Here is a 19973-nt window from a genome sequence, read left to right on the forward strand (position 1 = left end):
AATAATAATAATAATAATAATAATAATAATAATAATAATATTTTTTAAAAGAACTGTTACTATTATTGTTGTTTTTGCTGATAATGAATAAAATTGATATTTATAATGATAAAAGCAGCACTACTACTAATAATAATGATGGTTTAAGCTCATATTTGTCAGCATGCTGATGTAATAATCCAGTTAAATTCTCTGAAGTGAGGACCTGAGGTGGTATCTGCAGGAAACCTTGAAAGGAACCTAAATGTGAAAGGAAACCCATCGTCCTCCTCAACACCGAATGTTTATAATGTTTACATTTATAACAACAATTATTAGTGTTGGGATGTAAATCAACATACAACATCTGTGCTCCTTCTCTAAAAGTGTTTCCACAAAAGCCAGCTCCATGAAGATCTGCTTTCCATGGGTTGGAGTGGAAGATCTCCTGCTATAGAGCTCCAAACTTATTAAACACCTCACCTCATCTATATCAGTACCTGACTTCATTAACACCCTGGTGGTGGAAGGAATCTCACACAAATCTCCACAAAATCTGATGGAACATCTTCCCAGAGGAGTGGAGCTCATTATTAGAGCGTATGGAAACTAAATGTGGTGAATTGAGATGTTTTAAAAAGGTGTTAATCTTATGGTCAGGTGTCCACACACGTCAGAAGATGAGTGAATATCAGCAGAAATAAAAAATACTGCAGAGAAAATCAGCTCAATAATATCATCAAATATAAAAAAAACTAAACCCTCCTCTTCACTCTCCGGGTTCCTGCTTCTTCTCCAGGAACATGGTAGGAGATGGAAACACGTTTCTCCCTACAGAGAGCTTACAGGCTGGTGATCCGATTCCGTTCCGCCTTTAGATCGGACTGTTAAAAGCGTAAGGGTGTTTCCATGGTTACAGTGTCACATGACTGGCTTTTTGGTAGAGAGAAAACCTGGAATCAGATGGAGAGTTTGTGTAGAAACAGAAGCTTTAGTTGTGTATTGTTGTTTTGGAAAGTCGTTGGGTGCAAAATGAAATCCCTCAGTGACGGAGCGGAGCGCTGTGAGGAATGTCAGGAATGCTGCTCTCAACCTTCACACTTCCTACATGAGTCCACTGTCCTAACGCTCTCAATCACGAGGAACCCGAGCAGGAACTCTGATAGATGATGAGCTGGAGGTGAAAATCTCTGTGTGTGTGTGTGTGTGTGTGTGTGTGTGTGTGTGTGTGTGTGTGTGTGTGTGTGTGTGTGTGTGTGTGTGTGTGTGTGTGTGTGAGGCTTTCAGGGAAAAATCTCTGCTCATTTGTTTAACAAATACCTGACCTGGCTCGTGTGACTCCGCCTACAACACACACACACACACACACACACACGCACACACACGCACACACACGCGCGCGCAATCCAAATTGTCTTCACATTATTACACACACTCTTACACTCCCTTTTTACACACGCACACACACACTTCTTATAGTCCTGTACTTCCACACAAGCACACACACACACACACACACACACACACACACACACACACACACACACACACACCCCTTTGTCTTTACACTCCTCACACACACACACACACACACACACACACACCCCTTTGTCTTTACACTCCTCACACACACACACACACACACACACACACACACACACACACACACACACACACACACACACAGTGTGACCTGTAATCCAAGCTGTTAGCTTTGGAAGTGTCCGAATCCACACTGAAGTCCACTATATAGGTGGTGAAGGTGTGTGTGTGTGTGTGTGTGTGTGTGTGTGTGTGTGTGTGTGTGTGTGTGTGTGTGTGTGTGTGAGAGTGAGATTTGGGACGCAGCTGCTTTTAGTTGATGATGATGTTGATGATGATGTTGATGATGATGATGATGATGATGGTGATGATGATGGTGATGATAAGCCGTTAGTGGATAATAGATTGTAGTCTGTAGGTGGTATGTGGCTGATATAATAAATAGTGTGTGATTTGGAACTCATTATAGTGTGTAAGTGACCTATCGAGTGACCAGGGTGTGTGATTTGGGACACGTCCACAGAGACCTGATAAAGGTGTTTATGCAGTTTATGTAGGAAAAAGGCCTCATTTCTTCATTTATAGTTACATTTAATGCCCTGAACATCTATAAATCAAGGACTGGAAGTTAGAACACACACACACACACACACACACACACACACACACACACACACACACACACACACACACATGCGCACACAGTGTACAGTACATGTTGATTAATGATGTCTTATGCCTCAAGGCACATTTCATTTTCCACACCCGTATAATTACACTAGTTACTGTCAGGCTCCGATCCAGATCGATTGTTCTAGAAAAATCTTTCTCTGAGTACTGACTAATACTAATATCTGTTTTTGATGGTTTTGATGTTTTTGAAGATAAATATCGCTTCGCAAAAGTGTCTTCACACATGAGATATTTAAATAGATGTTATTGCAGTTGTCCTTTTTTTTTCTTCTCTTCAGATATATTAGTTATTCAGAACACTGGAGTCATTAATCGAGGACAGTGAGGCAGAGACAGAAGACTTGGACAGCAGACTGTGAGACTGAAGATGCTGTGACAGCAGACAGTGAGACAGAAGATAGTGAGACTGAAGATGGTGTTACAGCAGACAGTGAGACAGAAGACAGTGAGACTGAAGATGGTTTGACAGCAGACAGTGAGACAGAAGACCGTGAGACTGAGGATGGTGTTACAGCAGACAGTGAGACAGAAGACAGTGAGACTGAAGATGGTTTGACAGCAGATAGTGAGACAGCAGACAGTGATACTGAAGACAGTGAGACAGAAGACAGTGAGACTGAAGATGGTGTTACAGCAGACAGTGAGACAGAAGACAGTGAGACAGAAGACAGTGAGAATGAAGATGGTTTGACAGCAGACAGTGAGACAGACTGCAGACAGTGAGACAGAAGACAGTGTGACAGAAGACAGTGAGACAGAAGACAGTGAGACTGAAGATGGTGTTACAGCAGACAGTGAGACAGAGGACAGTGAGACTGAAGATGGTTTGACAGAAGACAGTGTGACAGAAGACAGTGAGACAGCAGACTGTGAGATGAAAGACACTAAGACAGAAGATGGTAAGACAGCATTCAGTAAGATGGCAGATGGTGAGACGGTAGACAGTTAGGGGTAAGATGGTGAGACAGCATTCAGTAAGACGGCAGACGGTGAGATTGGAGACACTGAAACTGAAGAGAGTCAAAGAGCAGAAATCGAGACAGAAGATGGTCTTCCTGTAGATGTTGACTGAAGCTTAGCACGTGTGCAGTGTTGGGAGAGAGACGGGGAGGAAAAGTCTTTAAGTAAGAAAGAAAGAAAGAAAGAAAGACAATAAGAGAGACATTGAGACAGAGAGAGAAGAGAGAGAGAGAGAGAGAGAGAGAGAGAGAGAGAGAGAGAGAGAGAGAGAGAGAGAGAGAGAGAGAGAGAGAGAGGAGATTAGTATGCATGAGCTCACCATCTTTTCTAAAGCGCTTTGTCATCGTATTCACTCCCTCTGAGCTCGTATTGACTCTGGGGTCATGGCACAGACAGTACAGTACTGCAGAGAGACAGGAAACACACTCAGCAGAGACGTGGGCAGGGAGACGTGGGCAGGGCGACAGGAGAGACAGCTTAATAGACCTGTTAAGACAGTGAAGACAAAGACACTGGAGATATGAGAGATAGAAAATGAGCTGTAGTCAGAGACAGATATATATAGAGAGACAGGAGACGGGTTTAGTGGCGAGACATAAAGTGGGTTGTAGAGAGAGAGAGACATTAGCTGAAAGAGCGAAGGAGAGAAGTGAGAGCTTCAGCAGAGACAGTAAGAGAGAGAGAGAGAGAGAGAGAGAGAGAGAGAGAGAGAGAGACAGAAGACAGCTTCACTAAAGACATAAATAGATGGAAAGAGACAAGAGAGAGCACTTATTTAGAGATGGGAATAGAAAGAGAGAGGATACAGCTTCCACAGAGACACAGAGAAGACAGCTTTATCAGAGAAAGATGGAAAAACAGGAGACAGTTCCATCGGAGACCTAAGGAGAGAGAGTAAATCAGTTAAAATTAGAGACAGCTTAGGCAAAGATTGGAAAAATTTTATCAGAGAGGGAAGGAGAGGAGAGAGAGAGAGAAAAAGAGAGAGAAAAGATTGTCAGCAGACAGAGAGACAGGTTTATCTAAAAGAGTGAGAGAGAAAGAGACACTAAACTTTCTTTCGGCTTCTCCCATTAGGGGGCGCCACAGCGGACCATCCGCATGTTTGATTTGGCACATGTTTTTACGCTGGATGCCCTTCCTAACGCAACCGTCCCCATTAATCCGGACTTGGGACTGGCACTAAGGCTTGTGCAACCCTAATGGCTGGGGGTGGTTCTGATATCCCATAATTCTGTTCATTGAAGGCATGTGGGAAAAGGTGTGTGGAGGTGCTTGGAGGTGTTTGGAGCTGTGTGTAGATGTGTTAAGGTGATTGGAGATGTGTGGAGGTGTTTGGACGTGATTGGAGCTGTGTGACGGTGTTTGGAACTGTGTGGAGGTGATTGGAGATATGTGGAGGTGTTTGGAGCTGTGTGGAGGTGTTTGGAGCTGTGTGGAAATGTGTGGAGATGTTTGGATGTGTGTGCAGATGTGTGGAGGTGATTAGGGCTGTGTGGAGGTGTTTGGAGCTGTGTGGAGATGTGTGGAGGTGATTGGAGATGTGTGAAGCTGTGTGGAGATGTTTGGAGGTGTGTGGAAATGTGTGGAGGTGATTGGGGTTGTGTGGAGATGTGTGGAGGTGATTGGAGCTGTGTGGAGGTAATTAGAGATGTGTATAGAGGTGTGTGAAGCTGTGTGGAGGTGATTGGGGCTGTGTGGAGGTGTTTGGAGCTGTGTGGAGATGTGTGGAGGTGATTGGAGATGTGTGAAGCTGTGTGGAGATGTTTGGAGGTGTGTGGAGATGTGTGGAGGTGATTGGGGTTGTGTGGAGATGTGTGGAGGTGATTGGAGCTGTGTGGAGATGTCTGGTGGTGTTTGGAGGTGTGTGGAGGTAATTAGAGATGTGTATGGAGGTGTGTGAAGCTGTGTGGAGGTGATTGGGGCTGTGTGGAGGTGTGTGGAGGTGTTTGGAGGTGTGGGGTGTGTGTGGAGGTGTGTGAAGGTGTCAGGAAAAGCTGGTGTGTGTCGCTGAACCGTTCATTGTTTTAAACATCGCTTCAAAACAAATCTTTAGCTGTAGCACTGATCCATAAATAAGTGTTTCTCTCTTTCTCTCTCTCTGCTCTCTCGTTCTTCCTCAGGAACTTGCTCTAACACGCCATGCAGCTCTGTCATCAGTGTCTTTTCTTTTACTGTGTGTGTGTGTGTGTGTGTGTGTGTGTGTGTGTGTGTGTGTGTGTGTGTGTGTGTGTGTGTGTGTGTGCCTCCTCCCTGTCTCTAAGGATCTGTGAAACCGAAGACAAAACAGCTTGGTCTGAGGAACATCTAAAGCATGTAGAAGCAGTGGGCCGTGTGTCATACACATTCCGGCTGGAGAGTTGGTGTGAAAAACAGGAAGTGAAGTGGATGGAACAGGAAATGAATCCTGGGGATAATAAATATAATATAATATTGTGTGTGTGTGTGTGTGTGTGTGTGTGTGTGTGTGTGTGTGAGAGAGAGAGAGAGAGAGAGAGAGAGAGAGAGAGAGAGAGAGAGAGAGAGAGAAATAACCGAACATGTCATGTCTGTTTTATCTTTGTTGGTTTGGGTTTCTATCTATCTATCTGTCTGTCTGTCTGTCTGTCTGTCTGTCTGTCTGTCTGTCCGTCCGTCTGTCCGTCCGTCCGTCCGTCCGTCCGTCCGTCCGTCCGTCCGTCCGTCCGTCCGTCCAGCCGTCCATCCGTCTGTTTTCTATGATATAGATATTTGAATATTTATATTTGCCACAGTGGGATGAAACGAGTCTCCAAGAGAAAGAAACAAAAAGAAATAAAATGTTCTTTTTGTTGAATAAAAAAAATGGTAAGAGTTTGTTTGAATCCTGGTCATGAACTGGTAAAGTTGTTGGAGTGAGAGTCACTGTGCTAAGAATAGCACACACACACACACACACACACACACACACACACACACACACACACACACACACACACACACACACACTTGTGTAAATGTTTAAGGGGTTCTCCTCACACTCACTCTTTGCTGCACTTCAGTCTTTCATCATCAGGCTTCAGAGAGCTTGTAGACTAAACATGCAGCTCTTTCTTTCTTTCTTTCTTTCTTTCTTTCTTTCTTTCTTTCTTTCTTTCTTTCTTTCTTTCTTTCTTTCTTTCTCACTTTTTTCTTTCTTTCGCTTTTTCTCCTCCTCCCATTCCAGTTTCTTACCTTCTCCTTTTAGTTTTTTTTGGACCCTTCCCAGACTCCAGTGGTCTGCATTATACAGGCAAGTGAGCAGAAATACATAAAACAGCCATAACATTAAAGCCACCTGCTGGATATCGTAAGGTTCCTCCCTGAGTCATCAAGGCCTGGACTCCACAAGACTCCACCTCAGAAGGTGTGTTGTCCTGTAAGATGCAAGGTGGAACTATCAGTTTCTACTGATGAGATCTGGAGGATTTGGAGGCTAAGTCAAGACCTTGAAACCTCAAAGAATGTACTGCAGTGTGGAAGTGCAGTTCTACTACTTTCCAGAGACTGAAATGGAGCAGGTGAGGGTTAGGCACTTGAACCTTCAAGGTCAGAGACCTTAACCACTGAGATACTATTTCTCCCAACATATTTCAGCAATGTTAGGAAGCTGAGATCAGATGATCCAGCTCAGCCATGATACAGTGCCCCTAGAGCACAGAGGACTTGGCAAACCTGGGGCTTGAACCACTGACCTTCTGATCAGTAACAAAGAGCCTTAACCACTGAGCTGCCACTTAAATAAGAACATGGCCATTAGAGAACACGGTCACCATGAAGGATTATCTAGAGCAATGTTTAGGAAAGTGGTTCCTCCTCAAGTAACTTCTACATGAACACCAGAAACCACGGTTTCCTAGCAGAGCCTCACCAAAGCATCACCCTGACTCCACCAACTCGTCTCCTTCCCATAGCATTGTGCATCATTTGCATGCATATAGGGAAACTTATAGGGCACTGTGGCACTTTTTTAATATAGAGACATTTGTAGAACACTGCATCTCACTTTTCTGTATTAAGGTGAACCTATAGGGCACTGTGTCTCTTTTTCTTGCATATAGTAGAGCCTATAGGACACCATGTCTCAGTTTTTTGCATATAGGCAAACTATTAGGGTGTTCTGTCACATTTTCATAGAAAATAGGAGAACCTTTAGGGCACTTTGTCAAAGATTTCTGCGTATAGGTAAACTTGTAGCGCACTGCATTTTTTTATTGCATGTATTGGAACCTTTAGGGCACTGTGTCTAATATTTCTGCGTATAGGTGAACCTGTAGTGCACTGCATTTCTTTATTGCATGTATTGGAACCTTTAGGGCACTGTGTCTAATATTTCTGCGTATAGGTGAACCTGTAGGGCACCCCATGTATTTATTGCATATATGGGAACCTTTTGGGCACATTGTCTCACATTTTCTCGCATGTATGGGAACCTATAGGGTAATATCACTTTTATTGCTTGTATAAGGACCTTTAGTGCATTGCACCTCTTTTTTTGCATGTATTTCTTTGCAATTATGGGAGCCTATGGGGCACTGTCATGGTTTTTCTACATGTATGGGCACCATTAGAGCTTTGTATCTAAATTGGGGGCACTTAATCATATTTTATATACTACAGGGTCGCCCTAGAGGGCACTCTTATCAGATTTATATCTCGACTTTTCTTTTTTACATCATATTCACCAGGGCACCTTGCCATAAACCACGGACAGAAACAGATGGAGAGGGAAGATGCCAGAAGAACCGATCATGACATGACGCAGTGAACAGAAACACAATTCTCACCATTTTCGTATTGTTTTTCACGTTTTTGTGTGTGTATAGTATTTTAGAAATCTGTGTACTGCTGGTTACGTCTATTATATTTTTTTATGTCCATCAGTTACACGAAGGTTTTTGTTGCTCCATTTTTGTCCCAGAGCCATCACGAGACAAATCGGAGTTTTGTTCTATGTGTGTAATTAATGTATTACAGTCTCAGCGTGTGTGTGTGTGTGTGTGTGTGTGTGTGTGTATGTATGTGTGTGCATGCTGTATGTACTAGGAGTGTATTGACTCGTGAGGATTGTGGGGACGAATGTGAGGCTGTCGCTGCTCCTATTGACCCCGTGACCTTGTGTTGTGGAGACTCTACAACAAGGAGGCTTCTGTTCTACAGAATGACATCATAGTTCCTCTCACCTACTACTGTGTGTATGAGAGAGAGAAAGAGAGAGAGAGAGAGAGAGAGAGAGAGAGAGAGAGAGAGAGAGAGAGCGTTTCTGTCTGGCTGAATGTCTGGCTGAAAAGTGGTGATGGGCATAACTAGTGTAGAGCATTATTCACTTTTCTCTCTCTCTCTTTCTTTCTCTCTCTTCCCCTCTCTCTCTCTTCCCCTCTCTCTCGCTTCCTCTCTTCGATATACAGTACAACCCAAAAGTCCTTCACCAAACAATGAGCCTCATTTATCACTCTTTTAGTACACTTATGGGTAAAACGAAGCTAGAATTTCCTCTCGGTTTACAAAATGTTCACCGATTTTCTTCATGCTCTCAATATCAGAAAGATCAATCACATCGAATCATGAAGATTTCTGTTCTACAGCATGTTTTACGTTTAGCCACGCCCACTAAACTCTAGAACAGAAAATGGGGACTAAACTGTAAAACGATTCATTTCTTGTAGCAGACAATCCAGTAATGTGGCTCAGCCACCGCAGCCCCCACCTCTAGATTTACACATGGGGTGCCATTACTTTTGTTCCAATCAAATAACTAGTCTGGTGACAAAAGTTTGTGAAAACCTCAGATTGGTATGTGCTTCTTTTTCAAACCTCTCATCCCACATTTTGTCTCAGTCCACTCTTATTATAATCTCCACTCTTCTGGGAAGATGTTCCACCAGATTTCGTGGAGATTTGTAGATATTCATTTTAGTAAACTCAGGTACCGATGTAGGTGAGAAGGTGAGGAGGTTCCTGGGGTGCAGTCAACACTCACGTTCGATACGGTTGCTCTATGGAGATATGGAGCTCTATATCAGGAAGATCTTCCACTCCAAAAAAACTTCCACTTTAGAAAAAAAAAATGGTGCTGATCCGGTACTCGGGATCAGTATCGGATTGATATGTCAACAAAATATTGAGACTGTGGATTGAACATGAGGAAAGGTATCAGGTACCAGATCCAACAACAAACCACAAAGATTGGATCTGGATTTGGAAAAGAAATAAAAGTTTGGACTCGAGAACGTTTCTGTTTAAAGAGATGGGATATATTTTATTATGTTTATACTACTAATGAGTTTAACAGTGTGTGTGTGTGTGTGTGTGTGTGTGTGTGTGTGTGTGTAGTGGTTTCATCTGAAATCTGTTTTCTGTCTTCAAGGTGTGTGTGTGAAACGCTGAGGATCCAATCGAGTGTGTGTGAAGAAATAATCCAGCATGGAGCAGGACGACTTTCCTCCTCCTCCTCCTCCTCCTCCTCCTGATGGTGAGAACCAGAGCCAATACAATTTAACATTTACAGACTGGAAATTTCCACTTACAGTTTGACTTTATAGTTCCTCTTTATAGTTCCTTTCACCTTGTAGTTCATTTTTCCTTTTAATTCTACTTTTCCATTCTACAGTTCCTTTTTTATTCTACAGTTCATTTCTAGAGTTCCTCTCTACCATAGGGTTCCTTTTGAATGTTCAATTTTACAGTTCCTACCTATCCTACAGTTCCTTTCTACAGTTCCTTCCCATCCTACAGTTCCTTTTTACAGTTCCTTCCTATCCTACAGTTCCTTTTTACAGTTCCTTCTTATCCTACAGTTCCTTATTACAGTTCCTTCCCATCCTACAGTTCCTTTTTACAGTTCCTTCTTATCCTACAGTTCCTTTTTACAGTTCCTTCTTATCCTACAGTTCCTTTTTACAGTTCCTTCCCATCCTACAGTTCCTTTTTACAGTTCCTTCCCATCCTACAGTTCCTTTTTACAGTTTCTTCCCATCCTACAGTTCCTTTTTACAGTTCCTTCTTATCCTACAGTTCCTTTTTACAGTTCCTTCCCATCCTACAGTTCCTTTTTACAGTTCCTTCCCACCCTACAGTTCCTTTTTACAGTTCCTTCCCACCCTACAGTTCCTTTTTACAGTTCCTTCTTATCCTACAGTTCCTTTTTACAGTTCCTTCTTATCCTACAGTTCCTTTCACCCTGTAGTTCCTTTTTCTGGTTCCTTTTAATTCTACTTCTCCATTCTACAGTTACATTTTACATAACAGTTTCTTTTACAGTTCCTTTTTATTCTACAGTTCATTTCTAGAGTTTCTCTCTACCATAGGGTTCCTTTTAAAAGTTCCATTTTACAGTTCCTTCCTATCCTACAGTTTCTTTCTACTGTTCCTTTCTACTTCAGGGTTTCTTTTTCAGTTCCTTTCGACAGTTCCTTTTTATTCCTAGACTTTTCTAGGACTAGATTTCCTTTTTTAAGTTTCTTCACTAGAGTTCCTTGTTACATTTATTTTACCCTAAAGTTCCTTTCTACTGTTCCTCTTAACCCTACAGTTCCTTTTTACAGTTTTTTTTCTCTAGTTCCTTTCTACCCTACAGTTCCTACAAGTTTATTTAATTTGTCAGTACTCTAAACACACACACACACACACACACACACACACACACACACACACCAACTGGAGATCTGACTCTGAATATTCATTCGAGGAAATTTCCGGCTTCGATACACATCACACACTTTACTCCTTCTTTCCTACACAAATCAGGACGTGGCGTCTGAACCTTCACCTCTGCACTCGTTTCCACACCTGAAGGATTCTGTGGTTCCACTGTTTCTCTGTTTGTGTGTGTGTGTGTGTGTGTGTGTGTGTGTGTGTGTGTGTGTTCAGTGTATCAACAAATGGATAAAAACTTTATTACAGTCATTGTTGCAGAACACACACACAAACATGCTCTGACACACACACACACACACACACACACACACACACACACACACACACACACACACACACACACACACACACAGATTTGGGTATAGTGTTATAATAATTCAAAGAATTTGTTTTATTCTTGCCTGACGATCATTCCTAACTTCTCCCTGTTGACCTTTGACCCCTCCGGTGGTCCTCAGGCTATATCAGGGTGTGTTGTGTGTTCCGTCTCACTGCTTTTATATGGTGTTTATTGCCCCTGAACTCCTCCAGCGTGTCCTGTAATCACCCAAACACCAACACGATGGAAAATCTGGGTCAGAGGTCACGGGAAGCTTCAGGAACACCATCATTGGCTGATGTGGAAACTTTGAAGTAACTTCAGCTGCAGCTTGTGCTTTTGTTACCTTTTTTGACCTACACATTACAGCCAAAAGTGTGTTTTTTTTTCAGCCAAATGTTCTTCCTCATAGAGGAGGAAAGTGATGGATTACTTTATTTACAATTTATTTATTTAAAATTTTGTTCTTAACTGCATTTTACATTGTATTCGTTACTGAGTGGAAAAATAAATCAATACAAATAACGCAAAGGAATAATAATAAAAACAAAAACGTGTCCCGGAAAAGAAATGACGTCGAATCAAAAGTTGTTCGATGCGTGCTGAATCAGCGATTTCTCTCATTAGCATAAATGACATTATAACAGGGGATTGTTGTTGTTGTTGTAAAAGAAATCATGGACTTTTTACGACTTTTTACTTTCACTCGAGTAGATTTTTAGACTTGTAACTTGCATCTTAAGTAGAATTTCTTTGCATTTCACTCAAGAATATTTTATCACTTGTTCAAAGTTTTAAGTTTTCAACTTGTACATTATTATTATCATCTTAATTATAAGAAAGTTTGTCAATTCTTAGACATGCCTCTTTATTCTCATCACCCCGCCCCCTTTTTTTTGGCTAAATGATCTCAGACAAATCTCTAGAAAATCTATTGGAACATCTTCCCAGAAGATATTTTCCCGGACGTCTAAATGTGGATCATCATATGATCAGGTGTCCGCAAACTTTTGGCATTAAAGTGTGTCATAACTAAAAAAGATTATTAAAAATAATAATAAACGATGACACCTGAAATTAATTCTACGTATAAAAAGTGAAGAACGAATCATCAGACAAGTAAAGATGAAAAGTCTTTGGAGAATTCCTTCTCCCTCTTTTCCGGATCTGTCGTTCCTTCACTGTCATGCTCTCACTCCGTCTTTCAGCAGAAGAAGAACATCTGCGTTTCCAGGTGCTGCAGCTACGTGTTTGTGTTCCTGTAACACTTCTGAACATAGCCAGCATTTCTTCTTTAAAAGTGTTACATTCACAAACCCTCGTTTCCGTAACGTTCTCACATCCTGGTCAGTGTGAACGCTGGATTGTGATTGGCTGGAAGGAGTTCAGGTGTGAATTTAGAGCGTCGAACACACAAGAAGTTTGCGTTTCTCAGGTGAATCAGAGTTCTAAATGAATGTGCTGCTTATAAACACCTGGAACCATCGTATCATCCTGTTCCAGGTTCATACATGTGATTGTAGATGTTTCCTACTGACCTTCTTGAGCTCCATGGAGGAGTTTTGCTGGTGGTTGAATTTGTTTGTGGTTGAATTTATATGGTGAATACGGTGATTTGGAGAAACAGCTGGAGGAACAAGATGGAGAAGAAAAACAGCACTAGGAGTTACTCCAACAGTCCATCCGCCATCTCAAACTGACTCAGAAGTCCTTCTGTGCTTCCAAACTTCTTCCAAACTTCTAATTCCTCCAAACTTCTGATGCTGCCTGTTCTGAATGGCTGTAGCCTGGAATTCCCCTATAGCACATGAACTCTGGGGGAAAGCCTATCCCTGTTCCTGGTACAAATCCATTTCCTGTTAGGACGGTTCTGTTTCCTGTCTTCACACGCCTCAACCAATGTTTCCCTCAAGGAGTTCCATAAAAACAGCCATATAAACCATCATTACCTTCCTGCTGTGTCCTTCATCCATCACACATTTCACTTCCTGAGTTATTCCTGCTGTACCATAGTGCTGCTCAGCTCTGGAATCTGATTGGTAGCTCAGTGGTTAAGGCTTCGAAGTTAAGTCCTAATTGGACTTTGAATCCGAAGTTCACCAGTTTAAATCCTAGCTACACCAAGCTAGTGCTTCTGGGCCCCTAGGTAAGGCCCCTAATCTAATATCTGAATGAGATGACTGCAAGTAGCTCTGGATAAGGGCATAGGCCAACTGCCGTGAATGTAGATTTGAAGATTGTGAGGTCAAATCCCAGCCATAACAAGCTGCCCATTTTTGGGCCCCTGAGCAAGGCCCTTAACCCCATAGCTGCTTAGTTGTATGAATTAGATAAATGTAAGTTGATCTGCATAAGGGCATCTGCCAAATAGCTTTTAGCAAATCCTAAGCAGTTCTAGTTAATGGGGTTCTTTTGCTCCAGAACTCTATCCAGACCCCACATACTGTTTAGCTCCTCCAGGAACTTGGATCCACCCTGAAAATTATAGACTTTCCAGGCCATTCCATGCTTCCTGGAGGAAAATCCAGACCTCCTTAAAACACTGGTGTGGGTTTAAACTGGTTTTTATTTGGAGGAGGCGGCGAGTTGTAACCACAGGTTCTCTCCTAGTGTTTCTAGAAGTAGATCTGCAGATTCTTTGCTGATTTCACTGTGGGGAGAAATTTCACTTGAACTCTTCTTCTGAGACACATAGTTGAACTGTAGAAGCTAGCAAACACTTAGGAAGTGTTCTTATATGGCTAACTTATATGGACAAAATTCTGTGGACACCTGATGAGATAATGAGGTGCTTCTTGAAGATCCTATTTCACATTGAGTCCCCATTTGCTTTAATAATCTCCACTCTTCTGGGAAGATGTTTCACTGGATTTTGTGTAGAGATTCATGTGAGATTCATCCACAAGGGCATTAGTAAAGTCAGGTAATGATGGAGGTGAGCTGAGGAGGCCTGGGGTGCGGTCAGTGTTCACATTCATCATGTTCAATAGGGTTTAGAGCTCTATATCAGGAAGATCTTCCACTCCAAACCATATAAAGCATATCTTCATGACGATGGCATTGTGCACTAATGCTGGAACAGGTTTGGGTCTCGTAGTTTAAGCGAAGGGAATATTTCATGGTACCACATTTGTAGATGTCCTGTACAAGTGTGTGCCTCCAAGTTTGTGCTAACAATTCAGAGAAGAAGCACATATGGGTGTCCAAATACTTTTGGGTTATATTTAAATGTCTTTCTGGTGAAAACATTGCAGTATCATCTTATGACCTTGAACCAATTTTGACTTCTTTTGACATTCGTCCCCCTCTGTCTTGTTCTTTGGTGCTAGACGAGGAAGAAGAAGGTGAACGTTTCGAGTTTGATGACGAAGCCCCCGAGGCCGAGCATCCTACTTCCTTCCCTCCTGCTCCCCATTATGCCTCTTCATGCTGCCCAGTTCTGGAGAACGCTGAGGCCGACCTCCCACCTCCTCCACCGCAGATCTGCTCTTCTGCTCCACACGTTGCCTTTCCTCCACCTCCTGAAGAGGATCAGAGCCAGGACTGGGCGGATAAGGAGCTTCCTCCGCCTCCAAACAGCGCGGATTTACAAGGTAGTAGGAATGGTGAGATTTGATGCATCGATTTAAAAAAAGTGTGTATCGGATATACGTTGTATCGCGACGCATTGTTTTGAACATATTTGCTTCATCAAAAAAAAACAAATTTTTTATATATAATTACTAGTAGACGCGGTACTTTTATTATTTAGAAAGTGACCAAAAACAATTTTTGATATGTAGGTTGATTTTTCTCGAGCGCGTTTGTTCGAGTTTGTGCACGTATCACAACACTACGGAGACAGAGGCGTGTCCTGAGAGTCACACAGAATACAGATTAACATGGCAGAGGTAGATCTGTAACTTCCTGCACACACAACAGGAAAAGAACGTCTGCTTTTATTTCATCTTTTTTTTTTTTGTGCCACTACAAAAGCCTGTTTTTGAAAGCGACATGCGTTTAGAAGTAGGGTTGCAAAATTCCGGGAATTTTCTTATTTATTTATTTTCAAGACTGAAAACTTTCCATGGGAATTAACAGCAATAAACTGGGAATTTACAAAATTGCATGTTTTTTTTTATAACAGGGAACTTGAAAATGGTTGGGAAAAAATATTTTGCAGGATCATTTTGGTTAAAACAACCAGATTTTATGTGATTTCAGTTGAATTTCTACCTGCACATTTATCAGTCACATGCACACAACACACTTACAGCTGAGGCCACGCCCCCTACATGCGCTGTGCATTTCCTGCATTACATAAAACACATTCATTCATTTTTTTCCCGTTTATCCGTAATTCGGGTCGCGGGGGCAGCAGTCTAAGCAGGCCCCCGCCTTCGACTGCTGCCCAATCCTCACAGCACCGTCCCTTACGGTCCCTCCTGCAGGTGGTGAGCCCACGGGAAGGCGGCCCCACGTCACTCCGACATCACAGACCTTGATATTTCCCTCGTAAGGGACCCCCGGAGCATAGAGGGTTAAGGGCCTTGCTCAAGGGCCCAAGAGTGGCAGCCTGGCGATACCGGGGCTTGAACCCCAGACCTTCCGATCGGCAACCAAGCGCCTTAACCGCTGGAGCCACCACTCCCCCGCTACATTAAACACATTATTTCTTAAATCCTGTACATAGATAATGTAAAAACTATTTCCATCTTGGTGTATGATATGATATTGTATGATAGTTTATTGGAATTTCCCCAAATTTTGAATTAATTACAATTCCCATAAATTCCTGTAAATTCCTGGTAAATTTCCAAGTTGGAATATTTCCAAAATTCCCCAGAGGATGTTCTTATTGAAAGTTTCTGGAAATTTTCTGCCATTTTGCAACCCTAATTAGAAGTCAGAAGGCACTTAAGTAAATTGATGATACCACACTGTGTTGCCAAAAGTTTGCGGACACCTGGTCATAAGTATGAGGTTTTTGAGTGTTGAAATCCACATTTAGTCCCAGTTTGTACTTTCCACATCTCCACTCTTCTAGGAAGATGTTCCACTATATTTTGTAGACATTTGTGTTCATCAGCCATAAGAGTGTTAGTAAAATCAGGTACTGAGGTATTGAGATCAGAGCTCAAGATCTTCCTCTCCAAACCATGTAAAGCAGATCTTCATGGTTTTCCAAGTTCATATGAATGAAACATTTTATTATACCGCATGCTGTACAATTGTTTGCCTCCAGCTTTGTGGTAACAGTTTGTAGAAGAACCACATACGGCAGGAAAGGTCAGGTGTCCCATTACTTATGACAGTATAGTGTATCATATTGAATTTGCACAGTCAGTAGCTGCTTCAGATCTTCTTTAATGTATCGTATCCTTGGAAACGCACCGAGTTGCGGGTTGGATTGTGGCTTTACTGCTTCTTTTGCTGCACAGTGTCCTTGATTTGATCTGTATCTCTGACCAATAGGAAATCCCGGAGCACAACCCAAAGTCAACCCGTACTCAGTGATCGACATTTCCCCGGAAAGCCCGCCTCTGTTTTCTTCTCCAGCCAATGGGAATGAAGATGATGCCCAGGAAGTACCCAGTAGCCCCGTTGTGCCCTCTGGATACTCAGTGCCCGTGCCCTGCGGCTATGCCACGCCCTCCAACGTCCCCATCATTACCCCCACCTACACCACACCCGTCATCATCAGGCACTTCTCAGTGGACGAAGAAGGTAAATATGTCCTCTTCATTTCAAATCATTTTAGGGGAAGAGAATAAATAATGGCACCCTTTTGAAAAAATTCTTGTTCTGCTCATAGGTACCTTCTTGTCAATACAACATTCAGATGGAAACTTGCTTCACTTTCTCTCTCGCTATATATATATATATATTTATTTATTTTATTCAATTTTTTTATAATTTTCTTTTTTTTGCTTTATTCAGCAGAACTCCTCCTGTGATCTGGGTTTCCTGTTTTCTTCAACAGTGTTGCTGCAGCTCTTTTCCTAACACGCTTGTTCTTCATTCAAGCTTTAAATACCAGCTTTTTTTGTTATTACGTGTAATCGCTCTGTGTATGTAGCGTACGTTTCAAACGATAGGCCAAAAGTATTGGGTCACCCGACTTTACCGCCCATGTGTCTTCGTTCTCCAATCTGTTCCCACAAAGTTGAAGGCACATTGACTTGGCCTTCGGCTGCATGGAATTTTCCCTTCACTTGAACTAGGAGACCCAAACCTGTTCCAACATGACACAAAGTGCACAAATAAATTCCTTCTGCACCCCAGGCCTCGTCACTTTACTAACAACCTTTGTGGCTGAATTACTCTCCACAAAATTTATTGGAACATCTTCCCAGAAGAGTGGAGGGATTGATAAGAAATTGGGACTAAATGTGGAATGCGAAGCTCAAGAAGCACATACCGTACTTATGACCAGGTGTCCGCAAACTTTTGGCAACATAGTTGACTCAGACTCAGTACAAAGGCACAGAGACCACACCTCCTTCACTGAGACAAAAGAAAACAGAGACCACTGAGTCTGATGGGAGGCCACTCCCCCTTCACTGAGACAGACACAGAAATGTCTCATTCCCTGAGACGGACACACAGAAACGTCTCATTTTCTGAGACAGATACACAAAAATGTCTGATTTGGTGAGACAGACGTACAGAAACGTCTGATTCCCTGAGACACTGACACAGATGCACAGAAACGTCTCATTTCCTGAGACAGACGCACAGAAACGTCTCATTTCCTGAGACAGACGCACAGAAACGTCTGATTCCCTGAGACAGACGCACAGAAACGTCTTATTCCCCGAGACAGACGCACAGAACAGTTTCATTCCCTGAGACAGACGCACAGAAATGTCTCATTCCCTGAGACAGACGCACAGAAAAGTCTCATTTCCTGAGACAGACGCACAGAAATGTCTTATTCCTTAAGACAGACGCACAGAAACGTCTGATTTCCTGAGACAGACACACAGAAATGTCTCATTTCCCGAGGCAGACGCACAGAAACGTCCGATTCCCTGAGACAGACAAAGAAATGTCTTATTCCCTGAGACAGATGCACAGAAATGTCTCATTCCCTGAGACAGACGCACAGAAACGTCTGATTCCCTGAGACAGACGCACAGAAACGTCCGATTCCCTGAGACAGACGCACAGAACCGTCTCATTCCCTGAGACAGACGCACAGAACCGTCTCATTCCCTGAGACAGACACACAGAACCGTCTCATTCCCTGAGACAGACGCACAGAAATGTCTCATTCCCTGAGACAGACGCACAGAAACGTCCGATTCCCTGAGACAGACACAAAGAAATGTCTTATTCCCTGAGACAGATGCACAGAAATGTCTCATTTCCTAAGACAGACGCACAGAAACGTCTGATTCCCTGAGACAGACGCACAGAAACGTCTCATTTCCTGAGACAGACACACAGAAACGTCTGATTCCCTGAGACAGATACACAGAAATGTCACATTTCCTGAGACAGACGCACAGAAACGTCTGATTCCCTGAGACAGATACACAGAAATGTCACATTTCCTGAGACAGACTCACAGAAACGTCTGATTCCCCGAGACAGACGCACAGAACCGTCTCATTTCCTGAGACAGACGCACAGAAACGTCTGATTCCCTGAGACAGACGCACAGAAATGTGTCATTCCCTGAGACAGACACACAGAAAAGTCTCATTTCCTGAGACAGACTCACAGAAATGTCTTATTCCTTAAGACAGACGCACAGAACCGTCTGATTTCCTGAGACATACAAACAGAGAAATTTTCATTTTGTGCGATGGGAAGTCACATGTTCTTTTCCTGATAAGTGCAGAGATCACGGGCTTTCGAGCTTCGTGGTTTGATGCACAGGATTTCGTTTGGATGTTTTTCTTCCGTCTAAAAATGTCTGGTGTGGTTTGGGACACAACTTTTATAACTGTTTGGAATACGGACACTTGGTTCACTCCACAGTGGATAACAGGAAGAAGCTGGTGATGTTTAGGCATCCCACAGCCATACATGGAGTGTGAACTAGATAAACAGACATGTGGGATATTTGTCATGTGATCGTCACGTGGCTAATATCCACCATTGGTGCAGAAACTCTTGTACGGGTTTGCCAATCTAACCTAACGCATATGCAATGCTGCCCCTGGTGGTGAAAATATCTTACAGCCGTCAACTGTTAATTCAGCTTCTGTTAATTTCTATTAACATTGTTAATATTAATATTAAGGATTGACGAGGATAAAATATGTTAATTGTTATTTAAAAAAAATAAATAAATATTTGCATATTTTATATAATGTTCTCTTTTTTTTCTCTGCAGTGACCATCATGGGGGCGGGGCATACTCTTAGTGATGGGTAAGTTTGAGTTTGTGTTCTTATAAGATTCATTGTAGACACAAATACACAATCACTTTATGTTAGAAAGACATTTGTGGCTGTTTTAATTGTTAGTTTACATCTAAAAATTAGAAATTTAAAAAGTTAAAAATGATTTTTTTAACTTTTTATTTGACTTTTTTTTAATTTCATTTAATTTTTGTAAATGGAGGAAAAGTGTTTCTTGGGTTCCATGCTAATCATTAGTGCTGATTGAAGCGCATGGTTGAATTCTGCGTTCTCATTGGTTGGAAAGTGTAGTGAAGTTTCTTGACCAGCAGCTAATATTTCGCGATTGTTCTGATACGTTATCGCTTCTATAGCAACAGCTCATTTACTGGGACACGTATGAAGGTTATAATTTATATAACCGTATAATAAGTTTTAGGGCTGAAATGATTCCTTTGAGTATGTCCATTTACCAACACACGGAGAATTGTGTT

At 42.2% G+C, this 19973-nt stretch overlaps 1 protein-coding gene across 5 annotated transcripts in view; it reads left to right on the top strand.

Annotated features, from left to right (window-relative positions):
* arhgef10 (Rho guanine nucleotide exchange factor (GEF) 10) overlaps nt 1-19973 on the top strand; it is a 103535-nt gene that overhangs the window by 1282 nt on the left and 82280 nt on the right. For 3 of the 5 annotated variants that reach the window (XM_083544544.1, XM_083544543.1, XM_083544546.1), the window contains exons 2-5: nt 9539-9643; nt 14476-14739; nt 16601-16852; nt 19473-19509. In XM_083544544.1, the coding sequence (XP_083400670.1) occupies nt 9595-9643; nt 14476-14739; nt 16601-16852; nt 19473-19509 (602 nt within the window). In that variant the 5' untranslated portion in view covers nt 9539-9594. Of the gene's footprint in view, nt 1-9538; nt 9644-14475; nt 14740-16600; nt 16853-17030; nt 17739-18236; nt 18799-18887; nt 19510-19973 lie in introns of those variants that run through there. The other 2 variants (XM_083544545.1, XM_083544547.1) reach the window with 2 other exon arrangements.

The sequence above is a fragment of the Silurus aristotelis genome, assembly GCF_946808225.1.
Source record: "Silurus aristotelis genome assembly, chromosome: 6".
Lineage (NCBI taxonomy): Eukaryota > Metazoa > Chordata > Actinopteri > Siluriformes > Siluridae > Silurus > Silurus aristotelis.